This window comes from Pongo abelii, chromosome X (assembly GCF_028885655.2).
Source record: "Pongo abelii isolate AG06213 chromosome X, NHGRI_mPonAbe1-v2.0_pri, whole genome shotgun sequence".
Lineage (NCBI taxonomy): Eukaryota > Metazoa > Chordata > Mammalia > Primates > Hominidae > Pongo > Pongo abelii.
The window spans coordinates 161,479,269-161,504,610 of NC_072008.2; the positions used below are offsets into that span (position 1 = coordinate 161,479,269).

Sequence of the window (25,342 nt, forward strand, 5' to 3'; positions counted from 1 at the left end):
ATTTTTATAACCAGTCTGTCTGCCCATCGTGTGATACTGAAGGATTCAGAAAGTTCACCCTCTATGTACCACATATTTAGAAATTACTTGAGACTATACTTCCAGAAAAACAAAAGAAGAAATCAAAAAATAGAAATGTACAAGAGAAAAGAAGTTAATGCTATTCACTACAAGAATGTCTTTAAGAAGAAAAAGATTTGGTTCCAGCACTTTGGGAGGCTGAGGCAGGCAGATCGCTTGAGCTCAGGAGTTTGAGACCAGCCTGGGCAACAAGTTAACACCCCATTTCTACAAAAAATAAAAAAAATAAAAAAAAATTAGCTGGGCATGGTAGTGTGCGCCTGTGGTCCCAACTACTCAGGAGGCTGAGGTGGGAGGATAGCCTGAGCCTGGGAGGCAGAGGTTGCAGTGAGCCAAGATCGTGCCACTGTACTCCAGCCTGAGTGACAGAGCGAGACGCTGTCTCAAAAAAAAAAAATAAAAGATTTGGATAGTAAGCAATAAATAGAATGATTAAGAAGCTGAAAGGCCTAAGAAATGGGGTTGAAGAAGCCTACATTTCTTTTCCTAATAAAAGAAAACAAAGTCTTACTTCAGGATACACCTTTGTGTTGGGAACATTCCAAATCCTCTCATCTAGCTATTTGAAAATATATGTCATTGTTGACTACAGTCACCCCACAGTGCTATAGAACATTAGGACTTATGCCTCCTATCTAGCTGGAATTTTGCATCCATTAACCAATGTCTCCCTATTTCCCCCCCCTCCCCTCTTTAGCCTCTAGTAACCACTATTTTATCTCTACTTCTATGAGATCAACTTTTTTCCTTCCACATATTATTTTTTTATCTTAATAGTAAAATTCACTTGAGCTGTAGAAAAGAGAGCAATCATAGCATATTACCTAGTTCTGCAGTTAACATTTATAAAAAGAAACTTGCATACTAAAATAATACAAATGCTGTTTTTTAATTTTTTAAGCTTTAGAGAAAATATATAGACAAAGCAAGGAAGAGTTATTTCAAATTACAGTGCAAAATGTAAATGTTATCAAGTTTAGTTTTGTAAAAGTAAAGGAATGGCTAGCAGCAGTAGAGAAAAGAAAGGTTTGGGGAAAGGAAAAGTGAGGGGTACAGTTTTTAATATCCTTAATTTATGAAGTATGGAGTCAAAAGTAGTTTCAATCCATGATTGGAAAATATCTTACTAAAAGTTGATGTTTAGTATATTTTTAAAGTTCTAATGATAGCCAATCCAACTGAAAACACTGATAAAACTGAAACAACTTGAATGGAAAAAAACACAAAACAAAGTAAGTATATAATGTCTAAAGTTGAAAAACAAAGAGTTAGCAGTATAAGTAACTTTTTAGAGATGTAGAGATAACCACCAAAAATCAAAAACAGAAATTCTTAAAAATGGATGCCTCTAGGGAGGCAGCCCTTTTGTAGTTTTAAGCATACACATCTATTATTTTGATAAATATTCATCCAAAATTAAATAATAGAAAGAATATACATAACATCCAATCTACTAAAAGAAAAAATAAATCTTTAAACAGCAAACAATATAGTAAATAAAAACTGGAGTTGTGAACTATTTAGAAATGAATATGCGAAGAACCTTGAAAATATCAAACTAGATACCAAAAGTGAGAGTGAAACCCTGTCGAGAGAGAGAGAGAGAGAGAGAGAGAGAGCAAGGAAGAGCAATAACATGGAAGCTGCAGCAAAGAATCCGGAAAATATCAAACTAGATACCAAAAGTGTGGAATGTAGCTGAAAACTGTACTCAGAAAAAAAAATTATCTTAAGTGCCAGAAGAAACAGCTTCAAGGTTTTAGGGCATTTACAGTAGTTGCAGTGGAAAGGTGCCAATCTAATTGGCTGTGCAATATTTGAGCATCACCACTAGGTAATAGGAAAAACATGTCAGGCGACTCTTCACGAATTTACATGAAACATCACCTGAGGATTCCTATAATTGATTTTTATAACTTTAGACTGGAGCTTGAGGTCCGGTCAACAGCTGGAGAAAGGACCAACATAATTTTAGTTGTTACTGATGATATTTATCTCATCTGTATCTACAGGTAAAAAAGAGCTATAAATCGAGGGAATATTTACCTTTTGGTAATCTCCTTGAATACAAAGGACGGACATCAGTGATTCCGTGAGGGTAGATGTTATATGGTCTGCTTGCTTGATTCTTAAATATAATCTGAAAGTATAAGTGAGATCTAAGATCAAATCCTAAAACAACTAGGATCAACAAGAAAACTGTGGTCTAACTCCAGATAAATAAAAGCGGCCTCTATCTACATTACAGTAATTTGAGGCTAGATAAAACTCAAAATATTTGGTCTTTTCATGAAATTGTCCCTTGGCATGCATGGAGGATTGGTTCCAGGACCCCCGCAGATACCACAATCTGTGATGCTCAAGTCTCTTACTCAAAATGATGTAGTATTTGCATATAACCTATGCACATCCTCTCATGTACTTTAACTCATCTCTAGATTTCTTACAGTACATAATATAACATAAATGCTATGTAAATAGTTGTTTTACCATATTGTTTCTTTGTATTATTATTTATTGTTGTATTATTATCTTTTATTGTTTTGGGGTTGTTTTTTGAATACTTTCAATCAGTGGTTGTTTGAATATGAGACTAGAAACCCAGTGATACTGAAAAATAAAAATAAAATCTTAAGCATCCCCAAACGACTGAAGAGACCCCTTCCTCGGCCAAGGAGACCCCAGAGATGGCTTAAAAACTGAGTTTCTGACCATGATGGGATGGGAGATCAGGCATGCCTTGTTACATTCCCTCCCTCCCTAATCTGCCGTTAGACTTTCTTTCTTAAGGGTTAAACATAAACCAGTCCTTTCTAAAGACGTGGTGGGTTCCCCTCCCTTTGTGCAGTTTTGACATAACAACTGACCAGCATTCCTTCCTGATGAGAGACCACTGACCATGGACTGGCTCTGGCCAGTTTACAGAGGCTGCCTCTGTGTCCTCTGTTTCATCTTTTGACATATACAGCCTAATTTTCATGCATCTAAATGTTAAGTCTCCACCCCAAAGTGAATATGGAATGTATGTAACATGTATGGTTGCAGGTGCCCCATCATAAATATTCACAGCTCCTCCTGGAACCTGTTAAATATGTATACTTAGCCAACTCATTCAGCATAAATTCCTATCTCATCCTTCCTTCTTCAAAGTGCTTGCTTCCAGTTGCTGCCAGAGGCTACACTTCCCAGCCTGCAACCCTTTCCATTCCAAATTTGCAAACTTAGGATTCTTCAGTTGACAATGTGGAGGGCTGACACTACTTAGGTTTCTCTCTAAAGGCCCCTTTCCACTTCTTTAAAAATTGTTTCAATTGCTTCAGGAAGTATTCTCTGCACCTTCTCACACTAATTGAAATTTGGATGTCTGGTGAGGACACTGCTTCCTCTCAGCCTTTATCACTATTTGGGCATAAAATTCACTGATAATAGAGAAAGAGACATTTTTCAGGAGATTAAATCTTCAGTGAATGAGCAGGCATGACCAAGAGGACAGTTGATTACAGTATTAAGCAAGGGTAGCAGATGGTATTGCCTGATTGCACCAGCTTTAAAAGAAAACAAAGGCCTAGGTGTAGTGGCTCATGCCAGCACTTTGGGAGGCTGAGGCAGTAGGATCGTTTGAGCCCAGGATTTCAAGACCAGCCTGTGTAACACAGTGAGACCTCATCTCTACAAAAAATAAAAAAATTAGCTAGGCATGGTGGTGCATGCCTGTAGTCCCAGCTACTTGGGTGGCTGAGGTGGGAGGATCACTTGAGCCCAGGAAGTTGAGGCTGCAGTAGTCAGCTGTGATCACACCACAGCACTCCAGCCTGGGGGACAGAATGAGACCTATCGAGAGAGAGAGAGAGAGAGAGAGAGAGAGAGAGAATGGAAGAGCAATAACATGGAAGCTGCAGCGAAGAACCCTGAAAATATCAATCCCACCTCCAGATCTGAGGTGTGTGATATGAGGATAAAAATGCAACTTCCACTTCTGCTCTTGTCTTAAAACCCAGTCATTCTTCCTATCCATGAGCATGGAATATTCTTCCATTTGTTTGTGTCCTCTTTTATTTCGTTGAGCAGTGGTTTGTAGTTCTCCTTGAAGAGGTCCTTCACATCCCTTGTAAGTTGGATTCCTAGGTATTTTATTCTCTTTGAAGCAATTGTGAATGGGAGTTCACTCATGATTTGGCTCTCTGTTTGTCTGTTATTGGTGTATAAGAATGCTTGTGATTTTTGTACATTGATTTTGTATCCTGAGACTTTGCTGAAGTTGCTTATCAGCTTAAGGAGATTTTGGGCTGAGACAATGGGGTTTTCTAGATATACAATCATGTCATCTGCAAACAGGGACATTTTTTATGGCTGCATAGTATTCCATGGTGTATATGTGCCACATTTTCTTAATCAGTCTATCATTGTTGGATATTTGGGTTGGTTCCAAGTCTTTGCTATTGTGAGTAGTGCCGCAATAAACATACGTGTGCATGTGTCTTTATAGCAGCATGATTTATATTCCTTTGGGTATATACCCAGTAATGGGATGGCTGGGTCAAATGGTTTTTCTTTTGTTGCTTGTTGGTTTTGGTGTCCTATCCAATAAACTATTGTCTAATTCAAGATCACAAAGATTTATCCTGTTGTTTTCTTATAATTTTGTAGTTTTAGCTCTTACATTTTATCTTTGATCCATTTTGAGGTAATGTTTAAGTGTAGGATTCAGCATGGTATCCAGAGCATAACCTGAATAAATCAAAGAATGAGGTAGATCTATACATGTTGACATGAAATGATATCCAAAATATATTGTTACTTTTTTTTTTTTGAGACAGAGTCTCACTCTGTTGCCCAGGGCGGAGTGCAGTGGTGCAATCTCAGCTCACTGCAACCTCCACCTCCCAGATTCAAGTGATTCTCCTGCCTCAGCCTCCAGAGTAGCTGGGACTACAGGCATGCACCACCATGCCTGGCTAATTCAAAATATATTGTTACTTTTTAAAAATCAAGGTACAGACCAATTTACACTGCTCTTGTTTTTGTGTGAAATGCACACACACACACATACATACACACACACATTCACACATGTATGCACTACTTCTGGAGGGGAGTATACAAACCCACAGCAATGACTGTCTGTCAGACTATGGGGTTGGAAGTCCAAGAGGGAGGAAAATTTACATTTTATTGTATGCTCTTGTTTATCTATTTTTAAATTAGCCGGTAAAAGTAACTCAAAATACACAAAAGTACCCTATAAATATGTACAATTATTGTGTCATTATGCATTTTAAAAATTAATGAATAAAAAATAAAATTATACAATCTTCAAAAAATGAAAAAAGAAAAATACATAAACAAAATTTATGAAGAAAAATTGTACAATAATAGCTAATAAAAATTTTGAAGAAGTACAATGAAAGAAGATGTCACACAGATATCAAACATATCACAAAGTTGAAGTCATTAAAACAGTGTGGTAACAGATTAGTTAAGGAGAATTAAAAATCCCAGATTTTAGCAATTTAGTATATGATAAAGAAGATATTTTCAAATTAATGAAAAAAGGATTGGTTGTGTCAGCTGCCATTTGGGAAAATTTCTATTTGAATTATGCACTACATCCAAAAGTAACTTCCAGGGCACTTAGATTGCTCACTGTAAAAATAAAGCTATACAAGTAAGAGAATAGAATATAGACTATTTTTGTAGTGTCTTGGGGGTGGCAAAGACATTCTCAGGCAGAAAACATAAGTGAAAAAGATCCAGAGAAATATAAATGAAAAGATTGATAAAAGATAGGAGGTTTTGACTATATAAAGATGAAAAATCTTTGAAGGACAAAAAATATCATAAAGGAGTTAAAGTACAAGTGACAATGTGAAGAAAACATTTGAAAGATAAATAACAATGTGTCAATATCCATAATCTATAAAGGCCTTTTACAAATACATAAGCAAAAGATGACTGACCAAATAGAAAACTGGACAAAATTTACAAGCAGGCAATTCACAGAGGGAGTTATACAAATAGCCAACAAACATGAAACAATATACAATTTGACTACTAACCAGGGAAATGCAAATGAAGACAACATATAAACATTTTGCTCATCAAATTGGAAAATTTTCTGAAGGTTTATAATATATGTTGTTGGCAATGGTGTGGGGAAAAGGGCAGTCATATACTTATGGTAGGGGATATAAATTGGTACAAAATTGCTGAAAGTCAGTTTGGCAGTATCTAACAAAACTCTACATCTAAAAACCAGTGTTCTTCATGACATTCTTCAGGAGCTGAATTTATGGAACCCACGACCTATCTTCAAATTTCTTGTGAAGAAAATAAACCCTTATTTATTTAAACCACTGTCCATTGAGTATTCTGTTACTTACACCATACTCATTCTTAATATCCTAGATCGGGGCAAGCAAGCATTTTTTGGAAAAGGCTGGATAGTAAGTACTCTAAAATTTGTGAGCCCTATCTAGCCTCTGTCACATATTCTCTTCCTCCTCTGCCTTCTTCTCCCCTTCCTCCCATCCTCCTTTCTTTTCTTTGCAATATTTTAAAAATGTAAAATCTCATCTAAGCTCATGGACTGTTCAAAAGCAGGCCACAAGCCAAATTTGGTTCATAGGCCATAGTCTGCTGACTCCTATATGACATAATTAATGGAGAAAGATCTGGAAGGATATGTATCAAAGTCTAAGCAGTATTTCAAAGGAGTGTCGAGTTTAATGGGTGACATTAAATTTTTTTTTTTTTGACAAGACAGTGAATTTCTTTTTTTATTATTATTATTATGATTAATATTATTATTATTATACTTTAGGCTCTATGGTACATGTGCGCAACGTGCAGGTAAGTTACATATGTATACACGTGCCATGCTGGTGCGCTGCACCCACCAACTCGTCATCTAGCATTAGGTATATCTCCCAATGCTATCCCTCCCCCCTCCCCCCACCCCACAACAGTGCCCGAAGTGTGATGTTCCCCTTCCTGTGTCCATGTGTTCTCATTGTTCAATTCCCACCTATGAGTGAGAATATGCAGTGTTTGGTTTTTTGTTCTTGCGATAGTTTACTGAGAATGATGATTTCCAATTTCATCCATGTCCCTACAAAGGACATGAACTCATCATTTTTTATGGCTGCATAGTATTCCATGATGTATATGTGCCACATTTTCTTAATCCAGTCTATCATTGTTGGACATTTGGGTTGGTTCCAAGTCTTTGCTATATACTCAAACTTTAAATACATACAATCAGCTATTATTTGTGTAACATTTATAGCTTTTAAAAGATCATGTCCATTGGAGACAAGGCTGAATTATGAAGTATTTTAGAAACTCAAAACTCTCCAGACTTTTTCTTCTTACCTGACCTTAAATCTTTTCCTCAACTTACCAACAGTGTGTCTCCAACTTCCCCATAAAGTAAAGGTCCCAAGATTCCTGATTCATGCTGAACAGCTTCACGAGTCTTAAAGGTTTCATCTGTGTATGCCATAAATCGGACTTTTTTGTACTTCCTACCAATCCGCTGAGGGCCATTGTTCAAATATTGACTTTTATAACTTCTGTATAAGAGAAAAAAAGATGAGAGGTTGGGAAGAAAAATTCTAGGTAGGCTCAAATCCAACTCTAAAACAGCTTATATGATTCAATCAAGGCAAGGAGTGAGAAAAATACAAGCTTCTCTGATGCTCAGCTATGTTAGTTTCCAAATGTTAATACCCTTGCCATTTGATTCCATACCTGTACCTAACCTTAAACATGGCTTCAGGATTTGTTGGTTTGAATAACTGGTAAGAACTTTTTGAGTATGGGGAAGAGAGAGTACCAATAGTCAAAAAGTGCTTACCTGTCATTGGGGTCAAGGACTAAGGGAGCATAGTCCCAGTCCTCCTCTTCAGCAGCAATGTAATGTACCCAAGTTTTAGGATGCTTCTTGGCAACTGAGCGAATTTGGATAAAGGAAGGAGAGTTGTCATCATCAAACCTGACCACATCCATTTCAGAATCAGTAAGATCATCATCATAGTCTTCCGCTTCTTCATTATTTTTCATTCGTAGTTGGGGTTCCTCTGGGCAGCTGTCTACTTTGACATAAGCTTCCATGCCATCTGGAGTCAGACAAACCAAACAATGTCAGAGTGTCTTGCTATATTAGGCTGTTCTATACCAGAGACTAGGTAATTTATAAAGAAAAGAGATTGAATTGGCTCATGTTTCTGCAGGCTATATGGGAAGCATGGTGCTGGCATCTGCTTGGCTTCAGGGAGGTCTCAGGAAGCTTACAATCATGGGGGTAGGTGAAGGGGGAGGAGACATGTCACATGGTGAAAGCAGGAGCAAGACAGAGAGTGCAAGTTGCCACACACTTCTGAATGACCAAATATCATGAGAACTCACTATCATGAAGACAGCACAAGCCATGAGGGATTCACCCCCATGATCCAAACATCTGCCACCAGACCCCACCCCCAGCATTGGAAATTACAATTCAACATGAGATTTCAGTGAAGATAAATATCCAAACCATATCACTTGCCTTAACTTTTATGACTTCTTTCTCTCTTATTAGGCCTTCCAGGCTCTCCCCTAAGTACCTCCCTTTCCACATCACTATCCCTTCTTGCCACAAATCATTGATTTAATAACAGCTTATTGGGAAAAATGTTAGTGTAGATATAAACTTTAAGACATGTTCCAAGTTCATAAAACCATGACAAGATACAACTTAAAATCAAGGAGATATATATTTTAAGAGCATGTCTGCCTGTGACTAGTTGTAAACCCTATGGCAAATGTATTCAACATTCTCAGTCTCATCTTTATGCTTTGTAAAATGGATAATAATAATTCCTGCCCTATTTATACCACAGGGCAATTTTGAATATCAAATACTTCTAAGAAGGGAGACCTGTTTACTTGATTATGAGGAACAGGGCAGGTTTTAGGAGCAGCAAACAACTAGTCTGGGGTTCATGTAGCCTTAAACATAATTCAGTCTGCATTGAAAAACAAAGTGTTTTGTCTGAGGTTCAATAAGAAAAAGCATTTTTTTTCTGAAAAATAAAGATTAAAATTAGTGGATAGAATCTGTGAAAAGGAAAAAAACAAAACAAAAAATAAACTGAATCAGGGTCCAACTGGACAATGATTGATTGACAATGATCATATACAAGTAAATGACCTATTCCTCTGTGCCTGCAAGAATGTTGTTTGTGCATCAACTTCCTGTTACTCATTCAGTATGACACTTTTTGTCCACTAAGGTCTTGTCAAAATTCCATAAATATTATGTGACACATGGGGAAAAGAGATTTCTATTCTTAATCACTACAGAAGACTATAAACAAGGTCACTAATAGAACATAAGGAGGAAAATGGTGGATACATGGCAAGATCAAATCTCTTTTCTAAGTCAACCAAGGAACTTGAGGAGAAGGTTAATATGAGAGTAATAGGAAGAAAGAAATGCTATTAAATATAAAAGATTAGGCCACTCCGACATTTTTCTCCAATAACTCTTGCTATGGTTTGAATGTCTGTCCCCTCCAAAACTCATATTGAAATTTAATTATCATCGTGATGGTATTGAGAGGTGAACATATAAAAGGTGTTTAGGTCATAAGCGTTCCACCCTTATGAATGGACTAATGCAGTTATCTGGGGAAAGGGTTCATGGGAGTGGATTTGTTATCACAGAAGTGAGCTCACCCTCCTTTTGCTCTCTCTCTCTCTCTCACGCTTTCTTTTCCCTTTTGTCATATAATGCCTTCCACCATGTTAAGACGCAGCAGAAAGGCCTTTGCTAGTTGCTGGCAACTTGATATTGGACCTCCCAGCCCCCAGAAATGTGAGCCAATAAATTTCTGCCCATTATAAATTACCCATTCTGTGGTATACTGTTATTGCAGCACAAACTGACTAAGAGCCTTCAATGGCCACAAGAGGGGTAGAGAAAGAGGGTTATTAGGTTGATCCAAGATTAAGAGTTAGCAGAATAAATACAAAAGTAAGGAAAATTGGGGTGAAATGATGATGCAATCTGACTTTGCACAACTAGCAGTTACAAATAAAGTTACATTAACAATAATTTAAAACTGTAGTTACCATCGTCCTAATTTGCTTACATAGAACCTTTGACCCTTTGCAAAGTTCCCACCAAATAGTCCTTTCAATCCCATGTTACTTCTCCTAAAATTCACTAGCTTCTGACCTGCCCTCAGTTTCACAGGTGTCTCTCATCCACTGCCAGGTATCTACAGAGTGCCTCTAGCTGTCTGGTGTCTGAAGTCAAGCTCTACAGTAGCCTGTCATATTTGCTATTTACTGCTCTGGGCATTAGTAATGATATAGTGGAGCCCTTACAGTTGCAACCTGGGCAATGCCTTTTTTTTCCATTTCCCTAGATTTCTTCAAAAAAAAAATCTCTTCAGCTACAACCTGCAGTTCCTCTCTCCATAATATTGGAGCGTAGTTAATGGGATAAGGCTGAGAAACCAAGGGCATACTATTCTCCTCATTTTCCCACCTCAGTCATCCATAAGCCATCTTTTCTCCATCACAGACATTTAACTAAAAATCCATGAGTCCTACTAATACTCAAGCCCTTTTATAGTCAAGGTAAAAACTTTACACTGGAAGCTAGAAACTAGGAGATCTTGGTTGAGGTCTAATACAGTAACTCTATAATGTCCCCTTCAGCAACACACTATATTCCTGTACATTGTCCAGTAAATTTTATTAAAAGTAGGACTGGATATTTATAATATTCATTTTAAAGATCCAAGATATTACCACGTTGGTGGGAAGAGATATGACAAAACAGTAGAAACTGTCCAAGGTCCATCAAGAGTGTTTGAGCAGTAAGGAAAGTTATTGGCGAGATTTCCAAGGACGCCTGGCGATGGTTCCTCACAAGAAATGTGTGACCTTCGAGGAATATTGAGTGCACTTCAGGAGTGGTGCCCATTCCAATCACATGCCAATAGACTGATTTCCTGTGGCATCCAATCAGACCTGTAAAGTAGGAATAAGACACCTACGGCTATGAAGTAGAGAATTTGAAATGGAAAACACTTGCTAGGACAGAATGGACAAATTGACCTTAGACACTTTATTGCTACCTTGACTTGTAAACAAATTTATGAAGAATATTGGGCTACTATCAAACCAACAGCTCTTGCCAAGGTCACCAATCACCAACAGCTGCTAAATCCAATGGACATTTTTCAGTCTTTATTTGCACCTGTTGACCATTCATTTCTTTTCAAAACTCTCTCTTCCCTTGGCCTCTGTGCCAACATCTCTCTGGGTTTTTTTCTCCTACTTCTCAGACTGCTCCTTCTTCTGTCTCCCCTCCTGACCTCTTCTGGAACTCCAAGCTCATACAGCCAATCACTTTCTCAACATCTCCACCTAGATATCTCAAAAAACCCACATGTTCAAAACCAAATTTACAATTTTCATCACTTCATTTTCTTCCAGAGTTTTTTATAACAGTGAATGGCAGCATCCTGCATTTGAATATGCAAGTGAGAGTTATCCGTGTTACCATTCTCATCTCCCATATGCAGTTTGACACTGACCAGGGCAATATAATCAATAATAGCTAATATGTATTGAGCACTTGTTTTATGTCAAGCACTGTCCAAAGTATTTTACAAGTTTTAATTCATTCATTCCTCATAACAACCCTATGAATGTAGAAACCATTATCATCCATGTCTTGCAGGAGAGGAAACGGATGCCCAGAGAGGTTAATTAATTTGCTCAGTATTTGAACCCAAGTAGTCATGTGTTCAGATCCCACACTGGTAACTACAAGGGCACAGCTGCCTCCTATTTTGGCTCTAAAAGCTTTCAAATGTATCTATTTTTTCACTGTTACTACTACCACTATCCTAATCCAAGTTACCATTATCTCGTCTGAGCTACTGATAAACTTTTTTACAGGTCTCCCTATAGCTGGTCATATTCTCCCCTCTAAGACTTTTACCCACAAAGAAACTGGTGTACTATTTCTGCATTCCAGATCTGATTGTAGTATCCACCAGCCTAAAACCCACTGGAGGCTGTCATTCCACATAGAATAAAGTCCAGACTCTCTACTAAGGACTAGAAGGCCCCAATAGGTTTGATTCCTAATACCTCTAACAGCTTCATCTCACATTGCCTCATTTTCCCAGTTTCAAAGCTAAGTTCAAGGGGTACTTGCTTAGGGAAGCCTTCTCTGATTCCCCAGTCTAGGTCAGATTCCTGTATTATAGGCTTACATAGAATTATGTAATTTTCCTTCAGAGTAATGGTCAGTTTGTAATTTTGCATGTATTATTATGCTTATTTGACTACAATCTGTCTCTCCACTATAAAGTATGTGAGAACAGGAACTTGCATGTTGTCAAAATTAATTTCTTTTTTAATTATAAAATTATGCATGTTTATTATCAAATTATTGAAAAATACAGAAAAGAACTAAGGAGAAAACATCCCCCTCATACTTCATTATTCTCTTGGGTTGCTGAATCTCCCAAATTACTCTTTTATGTAGTTTCTGGCTTTACTATAGTACACATTCAGTGACTATTAAGGCCCTCTATATATGAAAATATCTTTTTTCTTCCCCCAAAATTGATTCATAGTTTGACTAAAAATTCTAGGTTCAAAATAATTTTTCCTTTAGATCTTTTACAATATTGCTTAATTATATTGTCAGTCTAATTCCCATTCTTTTGTATGCGTCCTGTTTCTCTCAGAAGAAGCTTTAAGTATCTTCTCTCTGTGCTCTGAAATGCCACAATGATAATTTTGTGTGGGGGTCTTTTTATTTATCCTAATGGGCAATTTTATTTTTTTAACTGTATTACTTTTTATTGACACATAAATAATTGTACAAATTTATGGGTACAATGTGATGTTTCAATACATGTATACATTGTGTAATTATTCAAATCAGGGTAATTATCATATCCATCACCTTAAATGTTTGTCATTTCTTTGTTGTGAGACCATTCAAAATCCTCTCTTCTATTTGAAATATACAATATATTATTGTTGGCTATTGTCACCCTACTGTGCAATAGAGTACCAGAACTTACTCCTTCTATCTACCTGTAACATTGTACCCATTGACCAACCTCTTCCCATCTCCCACTTCCCCCTTATCTTCCTAGAATCACTAATCTCAACTACTATGAGATCAAATTTTAAAGATTGTACATAGGAGTGAGATCATGGAGTATTTGTCTTTCTCTGCCTGGCTTATTTCACTTAACATAATGTCCTCCAGGCTCATCCACGTTGTTGCAAATGACAGGATTTCATCTTTTTTAAATGGATGAATAGTATTCCATTGTGTATCTATACCATAGTTTCTTTATCCATTCATCCATTGATTGGCATTTAAGTTGATTTTATATCTTGACTATTGTGAATAATGCTGTCATAAACATGGGGATGCAGATGTTTCTTCAACATACTGATTTCATTTCTTTTTGGTATATACCCAGTAGTGGGATTGCTAGAAAATATGATAGATCTATTTTTAATTTTTGAGGCATCTCTATACCATTATCTCTAATGGCTTAACTAATTTATATTCCCACCAACAGTGTATAGGAGTTTCTTTGTCTCCACATCCTTGCTAGCATTTGTTATTTTATTGTCTTTTTTATAATAGTCATTCTAACAGGGGTAAGTGATATCTTATTGTAGTTTTGATTTTAATTTTCCTGATGGTTAGTGATGTTGAGCATTTTTCATATACCTGTTGGCTATTTGTATGTCTCTTTTGGAGAAATGTCTATTCAGGTCTTTTGTTCATTTTTAATAGGATTATTTGGATTTTTGCTATTGAGTTGTTTGAGTTCCTTATATATTCTAGATATCAATCCCTTGTCAGATGTATAATCTGAAAATATTTTCTCCCATTCTATAGGTTGTCTCTTCACTCTGTTGATTGTTTCCTTTGCAGTGCAGAAGCTTTCTAGTTTGATGTAATCCAATTTCTTTATTTTTGCTTTTGTTACTCATGATTTTGAGGTATTTTCTAACAAATTCTTGCCCAAATTGATGTCATGAAATGCTTACACTATGTTTTCTTCTAATAATTTCACAGTTTCAGGTCTTAAATTTAATTCCTTAATCTATTTTTCTTTTCTTTTCTTTCTTTCTTTTTTTTTTTTTTTTTTGAGACTCTGTTGCCCAGGCTGGAGTGCAATAGCACGATCTAGGCTCACTGCAGCCTCCACCTCTGGGGTTCAAGTGATTCTCCTGCCTCAGCCTCCCAAGTTGCTGGGACTATAGGTGTGCCACCACACCTGGCTAATTTTGTATTTTTAGTAAAGACGGGGTTTCACCATGTTGGCCAGGCCAGTCTCAAACTCCTGACCTCAAGTGATCTGCCTGCCTTGGCCTCCCAAAGTGCAGGGATTACAGGCATGAGCCACTGTGCCTGGCCTATTTGACTTTCATACATGGTGAGAGATAGGGGGTCTAGGTTCATTCTTTTGCATATGGATATCCAGTTTTCCCAGCACCATTTATTGAAAAGACTGTTCTTTACCCATCATGTGTTCTTGCCAACTTTGTAGAAAATCAGTTGGCTTTAAATGTTTGGGTGTATTTCTGGGCTCTCTATTTTGTTCTATTGGTCTATATGTCTGTTTTTATGTCAACACGATGCTGTTTTGGTTACTATAACTTTGTAGCATAATTTGAAATCAGGTAGTGTGATGCCTCCAGGTTTATTCTTTTTGCTCAAAACTTCTTTGGCTATTTGGGATTTTTTGTGGTTCCACACAAATCTTAGGATTGTTTTTCTATTTCTGTGAAGAATGACATTGGAATTTTGATAGGAATTGCATTGAATCTATAGATTGCTTTGGCTTTAATAATATTAATTCATCAATCCATGAACATGAAATATCTTTCCATTTATTTGTGTCTTATTCAATTTCTTTCATCAATATTTTATAGTTTTCATTAGAGAGATCTTTCACTTCCTTGGTTAATTTATTTCCGGATATTTTTTGTAGCTATTGTAAACGTGATTGCTTTCTTGATTGCTTTTTCAGATTGTTCACTGTTGGCACATAGACATGCTATCAATTATTGTATGCTGATTTTGTAGACTACAAGTTTACTACATTCATTTATTAGCTCTAACAGTTTTTTGGTGTAGTTTTGGTGGTTTTCTATATATAAGATCATGTCATCTGCAAACAGGGACAATTTGTTTTGCTTTTTTTGTTTGTTTGTTTTTGTTTCGAGACAGTGTTTCACTCTGTTGCCCAGGATGCAGTGCAGTGGTGCGATCTTGGCTCACCACAACCTCTGCCTCTGGAGTTCTAGTGATTCTCCTGCTTCAGCCTCCCGAGTAGCTGGGACTACAGGAGCGCACCACCATGTCTGGCTAGCGTGTGTGTGTGTGTGTATGTGTGTGTGTATTTTTAGTAGAGATGGGGTTTCACCATATTGCCAGGCTGGTCTCGAACTCTGGACATCAAGTAATCTGCCCTCCTTGGCCTCCCAAAGTTCTGGGATTACAGGCATAAGCCATTGAGCCTGGCCAAACAGGGACAATTTGACTTCCTTCTTTCCAATTTGGATGTCTTGCCTAATTGTTCTGGCTAGGACTTCCAGTACTGTGTTGAATAGAAGTGGTGAGAGTGGATATCCTTGTCTTATTCCAGTTCTTAAAGGAAAAGCTTTCAACTTTTCCCCACTCAGTTTCATCTTGTTTGCAGGTTTATCATATAGGTATGCTCCTTCTATACTTTGTTGAGAGTTTTTATCATGAAGGGATATTGAATTTTGTCAAATGCTTTTACTGTGTCTATTAAAATGATAATATAATTTTTGTCCTTCATTCTTAATTTGCATATGTCAAACCATCCTTACATCACTGGGATAAATCCCACCTGATCATGGTAAATGATCTTTTAATGTGCTGTTGAATTCCATTTCTAGTATTTTGTCGAGGATATTGGCCTGTAGTTGTTGGTTGTTATTGTGCTCTTGTCTGGTTTTGGGATCAGGATAATGATGGCCTCCTAAAATAATTTTGGAAGAGTTTCTTCCTTTTCAATTTTTTGAATAGTTTGTGAAGAATTGGTATTAGTTCTTTAGAGGTTTGGTAGAATTCAGCAGTGAAGCCATCAGGTACTGAACTTTTCTTTGATGGGAGACTTTTTATTTTTGCTTCAATCTTGTTGCTCATTGTTGATTTCTTCAAATTTTCCATTTTTTCTTGATTCAACCTTGGTAGGTTGTATGTGTCCAGGAATTTATCCATTTCTTCTAGGAATGACATTTCTTCTAGGCTTTTCAATTTGTTGGCATATAGTTGTTCATAGTAGTTTCTTATAATTCTTTGTATTTCTGTGTTATCAGTTGTAATGTCTCCTTTTTCATGTCTGATTTATTTCTGTTTTTCTTCTTTATTATCACAGTCTGGCAAAAAGTTTATTGACTTTGTTTATCCTTTTTATTATGATTATAATTATTATACTTTAAGTTTTAGGGTACATGTGTACAATGTGCAGGGTAGTTACATATGTATACATGTGCCATGCTGGTGTGCTGCACCCATTAACTCATCATTTAGCATTAGGTATATCTCCTAATGCTATCCCTCACCCCTCCTCCCACTCCACAACAGTCCCCAGAGTGTGATGTTCCCCTTCCTGTGTCCATGTGTTCTCATTGTTCAATTCCCACCTATGAGTGAGAATATGCGGTGTTTGGTTTTTTGTTCTTGCGATAGTTTACTGAGAATGATGATTTCCAATTTCATCCGTGTCCCTACAAAGGACATGAACTCATCGTTTTTTATGGCTGCATAGTATTCCATGGTGTATATGTGCCACATTTTCTTAATCCAGTCTTTCATTGTTGGACATTTGGGTTGGTTCCAAGTCTTTGCTATTGTGAATAGTGCCGCAATAAACATACGTGTGCATGTGTCTTTATAGCAGCATGATTTATAGTCCTTTTTGTACATTGATTTTGTATCCTGAGACTTTGCTGAAGTTGCTTATCTGCTTAAGGAGATTTTGGGCTAAGACAATGGGGTTTTCTACTTATACAATCATGTCATCTACAAACAGGGGCAATTTGACTTCCTCTTTTCCTAATTGAATACCTTTTATTTCCTTCTCCTGCCTAATTGCCCTGGCCAGAACTTCCAACACTATGTTGAATAGGAGTGGTGAGAGAGGGCATCCCTGTCTTGTGCCAGTTTTCAAAGGGAATGCTTCCAGTTTTTGCCCATTCAGTATGATATTGGCTGTGGGTTTGTCATAGATAGCTCTTATTATTTTGAGATACGTCCCATCAATACCTAACTTATTGAGAGTTTTTAGCATGAAGCGTTCTTGAATTTTGTCAAAGGCCTTTTCTGCATCTATTGAGATAATCATGTGGTTTTTGTCTTTGGTTCTGTTTATATGCTGGATTATATTTATTGATTTGCATATATTGAACCAGCCTTGCATCCCAGGGATGAAGCCCACTTGATCATGGTGGATAAGCTTTTTGATGTGCTGCTGGATTCAATTTGCCAGTATTTTATTGAGGATTTTTGCATCAATGTTCATCAAGGATATTGGTCTAAAATTCTCTTTTTTGGTTGTGTCTCTGCCAGGCTTTGGTATCAGGATGATGCTGGCTTCATAAAATGAGTTAGGGAGGATTCCCTCTTTTTCTATTGATTAGAATAGTTTCAGAAGGAACGGTACCAGTTCCTCCTTGTACCTCTGGTAGAATTCGGCTGTGAATCCATCTGGTCCTGGACTCTTTTTGGTTGGTAAGCTATTGATTATTGCCACAATTTCAGATCCTGTTATTGGTCTATTCAGAGATTCAACTTCTTCCTGGTTTAGTCTTGGGAGAGTGTATGTGTTGAGGAATTTATCCATTTTTTCTAGATTTTCTAGTTTATTTGTGTAGAGGTGTTTGTAGTATTCTCTGATGGTAGTTTGTATTTCTGTGGGATCGGTGGTGATATCCCCTTTATCATTTTTTATTGTGTCTGTTTGATTCTTCTCTCTTTTCTTCTTTATTAGTCTTGCTAGCAGTCTATCAATTTTGTTGATCCTTTCAAAAAACCAGCTCCTGGATTCATTAATTTTTTGAAGGGGTTTTTGTGTCTCTATTTCCTTCAGTTCTGCTCTGATTTTAGTTATTTCTTGCCTTCTGCTAGCTTTTGAATGTGTTTGCTCTTGCTTTTCTAGTTCTTTTAATTGTGATGTTAGGGTGTCAATTTTGGATCTTTCCTGCTTTCTCCTGTGGGCATTTAGTGCTATAAATTTCCCTGTACACACTGCTTTGAATGTGTCCCAGAGATTCTGGTATGTTGTGCCTTTGTTCTCGTTGGTTTCAAAGAACATCTTTATTTCTGCCTTCATTTCGTTATGTACCCAGTAGTCATTCAGGAGCAGGTTGTTCAGTTTCCATGTAGTTGAGCGGTTTTGAGTGAGTTTCTTAATCCTGAGTTCTAGTTTGATTGCACTGTGGTCTGAGAGACAGTTTGTTATAATTTCTGTTCTTTTACATTTGCTGAGGAGTGCTTTACTTCCAACTATGTGGTCAATTTTGGAATAGGTGTAGTGTGGTGCTGAAAAAAATGTATATTCTGTTGATTTGGGGTGGAGAGTTCTGTAGATGTCTATTAGGTCTGCTTGGTGCAGAGCTGAGTTCAATTCGTGGGTATCCTTGTTAACTTTCTGTCTCGTTGATCTGTCTAATGTTGACAGTGGGATGTTAAAGTCTCCCATTATTATTGTGTGGGAGTCTAAGTCTCTTTGTAGGTCACTCAGGACTTGCTTTATGAATCTGGGTGCTCCTGTATTGGGTGCATATATATTTAGGATAGTTAGCTCTTCTTGTTGAATTGATCCCTTTACCATTATGTAATGGCCTTCTTTATCTCTTTTGATTTTTGTTGGTTTAAAGTCTGTTTTATCAGAGACTAGGATTGCAATCCCTGCCTTTTTTTGTTTTCCATTTGCTTGGTAGATCTTCCTCCATCCTTTTATTTTGAGCCAATCTGTGTCTCTGCACATGAGATGGGTTTCCTGAATACAGCACACTGATGGGTCTTGACTCTTTATCCAATTTGCCAGTCTGTGTCTTTTAATTGGAGCATTTAGTCCATTTACATTTAAAGTTAATATTGTTATGTGTGAATTCGATCCTGTCATTATGATGTTAGCTGGTTATTTTGCTCGTTAGTTGATGCAGTCTCTTCCTAGTCTTGATGGTCTTCACATTTTGGCATGATTTTGCAGCGGCTGGTACTGGTTGTGCCTTTCCATGTTTAGTGCTTCCTTCAGGAGCTCTTTTAGGGCAGGCCTGGTGGTGACAAAATCTCTCAGCATTTGCTTGTCTGTAAAGGATTTTATTTCTCCTTCACTTATGAAGCTTAGTTTGGCTGGATATGAAATTCTGGGTTGAAAATTCTTTTCTTTAAGAATGTTGAATATTGGCCCCCACTCTCTTCTGGCTTGTAGAGTTTCTGCCGAGAGAGCCGCTGTTAGTCTGATGGGCTTCCCTTTGTGGGTAACCCGACCTTTCTGTCTGGCTGTCCTTAACATTTTTTCCTTCATTTCAACTTTGGTGAATCTGACAATTACGTGTCTTGGAGTTGCTCTTCTCAAGGAGTATCTTTGTGGCATTCTCTGTATTTCCTGAATCTGAATGTTGGCCTGCTTTGTTAGATTGGGGAAGTTCTCCTGGATAATATCCTGCAGAGTGTTTTCCAACTTGGTTCCATTCTCCCAGTCACTCTCAGGTACACCAATCAGACGCAGATTTGGTCTTTTCACATAGTCCCATATTTCTTGGAGGCTTTGTTCGTTTCTTTTTATTCTTTTTCTCTAAACTTCCCTTCTCACTTCATTTCATTCATTTCATCTTCCATCATTGATACCCTTTCTTCCAGTTGATTGCATCGGCTCCTGAGGCTTCTGCATTCTTCATGTAGTTCTCGAGCCTTGGCTTTCAGCTCCATCAGCTCCTTTAAGCACTTCTCTGTATTGGTTATTCTAGTTATACATTCGTCTAAATTTTTTTCAAAGTTTTCAACTTCTTTGCCTTTGGTTTAAATTTCCTCCTGTAGCTCGGAGTAGTTTGATCATCTGAAGCCTTCTTCTCTCAACTCATCAAAGTCATTCTCCGTCCAGCTTTGTTCCGTTGCTGGTGAGGAACTGCATTCCTTTGGAGGAGGAGAGGCGCTCTGCTTTTTAGAGCTTCCAGTTTTTCTGCTCTGTTTTTTCCCCATCTTTGTGGTTTTATCTACTTTTGGTCTTTGATGATGGTGATGTACAGATGGGTTTTTGGTGTGGATGTCCTGTTTGTTAGTTTTCCTTCTAACAGACAGGACCCTTAGCTGCAGGTCTGTTGGATTTTGCTAGAGGTCCACTCCAGACCCTGTTTGCCTGGGTATCAGCAGCGGTGTCTGCAGAACCGTGGATTTTCGTGATCCGCGAATGCTGCTGTCTGATTGTTCCTCTGGAAGTTTTGTCTCAGAGGAGTACCCGGCCGTGTGTGGTGTCAGTCTGCCCCTACTGCATGGTGCCTCCAAGTTAGGCTGCTCGGGGGTCAGGGGTCAGGCACCCACTTGAGGAGGCAGTCTGCCGGTTCTCAGATCTCCAGCTGCGTGCTGGGAGAACCACTGCTCTCCTCAAAGCTGTCAGACAGGAACATTTAAGTCTGCAGAGGTTACTGCTGTCTTTTTGTTTGTCTGTGCCCTGCCCCCAGAGGTGGAGCCTACAGAGGCAGGCAGGCCTCCTTGAGCTGTGGTGGGCTCCACCCAGTTCGAGCTTCCTGGCTGCTTTGTTTACCTACTCAAGCCTGGGCAATGGCAGGCGCCCCTCCCCCAGCCTCACTGCCGCCTTGCAGTTTAATCTCAGACTGCCGTGCTGGCAATCAGCGAGACTCCGTGGGCGTAGGACCCTCTGAGCCAGGTGCGGGATATAATCTCCTGGTGTGCCGTTTCCTAAGCCCCTCGGAAAAGTGCAGTATTCAGGTGGGAGTGGCCCGATTTTCCAGGTGCCATCTGTCACCCCTTTCCTTGACCAGGAAAGGGAACTCCCTGACCCCTTGTGCTTCCTGAGTGAGGCAATGCCTCGCCCTGCTTCGGCTGGCACACGGTGCGCTGCACCCACTGTCCTGCGCCCACTGTCTGGCACTCCCTAGTGAGATGAACCCGGTACCTCAGATGGAAATGCAGAAATCACCCGTCTTCTGCATCGCTCACGCTGGGAGCTGTAGACCAGAGCTGTTCCTATTCGGCCATCTTGGCTCCTCCCCCGTTTATCCTTTCAAAGAACTAACTAACTCATTATACTGATCTTTTGTATTTTTTAGTTTCTATTTTGATTATTTGTGCTCTCATCTGTATTCATTCATTTCTTCTAATAATTTGGGGTTTTGTTTGTTCTTGTTTTTCTAGTTCCATGAGATGCATCATTAGGTTGTTTATTTGAGATTTTTTTTTGATGTAGGCATTTATTGCTATAAACTTTTCTTTAAGGACTGCTTTTGCTGTATCCCATAAATTTTGGCATGTTATGTTTCCATTTTCATTTGTTTCAAGAAATTTTTAAATTTCTCCTTTAATGTCTTCATTGACCCATTGTTTGTTTAGGGGCATGTTCTTTAATTTCCATGTATTTGTACAGTTGTTCCTCCTGTTGTTGATTTATAGTTTTATTCCATTATTGGCAGGAAAAAAATACTTCATTTTAAAAAAGTTAGTTAAGACTTGCTTTGTGGCCTAATGTATAATCTCCTGGAGAATGTTCCATGTGCAGTTGAGAAGAATGTGAACTGTGTAGCTGTTGGATGGAATGTTCTGTAAATGTCTGTCTGCTCCATTTGGTCTACAGTGCAGTTTAAGTCCAGTGTTTCTTTGTTGATCTTTTGTGTGGATGATCTGTCCATTGGTGAAAGTGGGGTGTTAACGTTTTCTACTATTATTTCATTGCTGTCTTCATTTCCACCTTGGTCTATTAATGTTTGCTTTATATTAGGTTGGTGCAAAAGTAATTGCAGTTTTTGCCCTTACTTTTAATGAGACTAGAAAATACAAAGATCAAACATTAATATATTTAGGTGCTCCAATGTTGGGTGGAGCATATATTTATGCTTGTTACATTCTCCTGTTGTATTAACTTCTTTACTATTATATAATGGCCTTGTTTGTCAATTTTTTTTTTGACAGAGTCTCGCTATGTGCCCAGGCTGGAGTGCAGTGGTGCAATCTCGGCTCACTGCATGCTCCGCCTCCCGGGTTCACGCCATTCTCCTGCCTCAGCCTCCCGAGTAGCTGGGACTACAGGCACCCGCCACCATGCTTGGTTAATTTTTGTATTTTTAGTAGAGATGGAGTTTTGCCATTTGGCCAGGCTGGTCTCGAACTCCTGACTTCAGGTGATCCACCCGCCTCAGCCTCCCAAAGTGCTGAAATTACAGGCATGAGCCACCACCTCTGGCTGTTTGTCTCTTTTTATAGTTTTTGACTTGAAGTCTATTTTATCAGATATAAGTATAGGTATTCCTGCTTTCTTTTTGTTTACATTTGCATGGAATATCTGTTTCTATCCCTTCACTTTCAGTCTATGTGTGTCCTTACAGGTAAAGTCTTTCTCTTAGGCAGTATGTATTTAGATCTTTTTTTAAAAAAAAATTCATTCAGCCACTGTATGTCTTTTAGTTGGAGAATTTAACCCATTTGTATTCAAGGTAATTTTTGATAGGTAAGAACTTGGTAGTGCCATATTTTTACTTGTTTTCTAGTTGTTGTGTAGATCCTTTGTTCCTTTCTTCCTCTCTTAATCTCTTCCCTTGTGGTTAAGTGATTTTTCAATCAGTATGTTTTAATCCCATGCTTTTTATTTTTAGTGTATCTATTATAAAAAGTTTTGCTTTGTAATTACCATGAGGCTTACACAGAATACCTTACAGTTATAACAAGTTAGTTTGAACTGATAACAACTTAATTTTGATTGCAAGAAAATTTTTTAAAAAATCTACTCCCAAATTTTGTGTTTTTGATGTCATCATTTACATCTTTTTATATTGCTTATTCTTTAACAGGTTATGGTAATTATTTTTATGTGTTTTGCTTTTTAATCTTCCTACTAAGGATATAAGTGATTTATGTTCTACAATTACCATGTTAGAGAATTCTGAATTTGTCGGGATACTTACTTTTACCTGTGTGTTTTATACCTTCAGATGTTTTCATGTTACACATTAGGACCTTTTTCTTTCAGTTTGAAAAACTCCCTTTAGCATTTCCTGTAAAGCAGATCAGGTTGCAATGAATTTCCTCAGTTTTTTTTTTTTTGTCTGAAAATATTTTTATCTCTCTTTCATTTATGAAGGATAATTTTGCTGTGTACAGTATCCTTGGCTGGCAGGTGTTTTTTTGTTTTTTTTTTTTTTTCTCTCTCATTCTCTCCTGGCTTGTAAAGTTTCTGCTGAGAAATTCACAGTTAGTCTGATAGCGGCTCCTTTACAGGTGACTATAGGCTTTTCTCTTGCTGTTTTTAAATTTTTCTCTTTGACTTTTGATAGTTTGACTATAATGTGCCCTGGAGAAGACCTTTTTGCATTGTATTTATTTGGGTATTTTTGAGCCTTCTTTATCTGGATGTCTAAATCTCTTGGTAGACTTGGAAATTTTTCATCTAATATTTCATTAAATAGGCTTTCTAACCTCTTCATTTTCTCTTTGCCTTCTGGGACACTGAAGATTCAAATATTCGGTCACTTTATAGTGCCTAATATGTCATGAAATCTTTGCTCATTTTTTTAAATTCTTTTTTCTTTATTTTTGTCTGATTGGGTTATTTCAAAAGACCTGTATTTTAGTTCTGATACTCTTCTGCTTGGTTCAGTCTATTGTTGAACCTTTCAAACATATTTTGTATTTCATTCAATGAATTCTTTGGTTCCAGAATTTTTGTTTGGTTCTTTTTCGATATCTATCGGGTAAATTTCTCTTTCATATCCTCGATTGTTTTTCTGTGTTCTTTGTATTTTTTTCAGAATTCTCTTGTATCTCACTGAGTTTATTTAGTATCAAAATTTGGAATTATTTTTCCAGGATTTCATAAATTTTTAAAGAGATGTTGGCCAGTTTACTTAAAAACCAAAGGTCACATATACTGCTTTGCTTGTAAACTATGATTTTTTTATTTTGTGGATACATAGTAGGTGTATATATGTATGGAACACATGAGATGTTTTGATACAGGCATGTGATGTGAAACAAACACATCATGGAGAATGAGGTATCTATACCCTCAAGCACTTATCCTTTGAGTTATTAACAATCCAATTACACTCTTTATTTTAAAATGTACAATTAAGTTATTATTAACTATAGTCACCATGTTGTGCTATAAAATAGCAGGTCTTATTAATTCTTTCTATTTTTTTGTACCCATCTTAAATTTTTTTTATTTGGATCTCTTGCTACAGAATTATTGTGCTCCTTTGGAGTGTCATAGTTCCTTGATTTTTCATGTTTCCTGTGTCCTTACATTGATATCTGCACATCTGGTGTAATAATCACTTTTTCCAATTTTTAAAATTTGCTTTTGTAGGAAAGAACCTTTTCCTGAAGATGTATCTGTGGTGTTGCTTGGGTAGAGCACTTTGGTTTTGATTCTGGGTGAATGTAGTAGCCTCTGTATAAGACTCTAAACAGCATCAGTGATATTTGTGATTTTCTCAATGGCTTAGGGTGTGGTTATTAGTGGAGGCTGTGGTGAAGTTTTTCTGAGAACTGGAATGCCAGGTAGGCCTGTCTTCAGGCCCCAATGGTGGCAGCAGTGGGCTGAGTATGCTTGTCTTTGGTGTACCATGGTGGCATATGGTTGCACTGGTTTTAGGTCCAGGCAGGTTGATTTGTGGGCCTCCAAGTGGTTTACTTGGGTGCCAGGAGTGGTATTGATGGATCACGTGGGTGGGTGGGTTCTCAAGTTCCTGGGCAGCAAAGTGGCATGGTTGATGGCAATCATAGTAATGAAACAACCTGAATCTCAAGTGGTCTGTGCTGGCGTTGGTGGTGGCTGCTATGGATTGCATGGCCAGTCCCCAGACCCTCAAGTGGTGCATGCAGTGAGTGCTAACTGTGGCAGTAGTGGCGGGTTGAGGGGGCCTGACCTCAGACCCCAGGAGGTGCTCACGTGCCATCAGTGGTGGACAGGGCTAAGTGATCCCTAGGCCCCTGGATGATATGCTT

General features: G+C 37.8%; 1 protein-coding gene across 1 annotated transcript in view; it reads right to left on the reverse strand.

Annotated features, from left to right (window-relative positions):
* The window catches only part of F8 (coagulation factor VIII), a 219,492-nt gene that overhangs the window by 145,379 nt on the left and 48,771 nt on the right, over positions 1-25,342 (reverse strand). Inside the window, exons 7-10 of the mRNA XM_024240561.3 lie at positions 10,882-11,103; positions 7,937-8,198; positions 7,481-7,652; positions 2,128-2,221 (exon numbers count right to left, since the gene is read on the reverse strand). Of these exons, the coding sequence (XP_024096329.1) occupies positions 2,128-2,221; positions 7,481-7,652; positions 7,937-8,198; positions 10,882-11,103 (750 nt within the window). The remainder of the gene's footprint in view (positions 1-2,127; positions 2,222-7,480; positions 7,653-7,936; positions 8,199-10,881; positions 11,104-25,342) is intronic.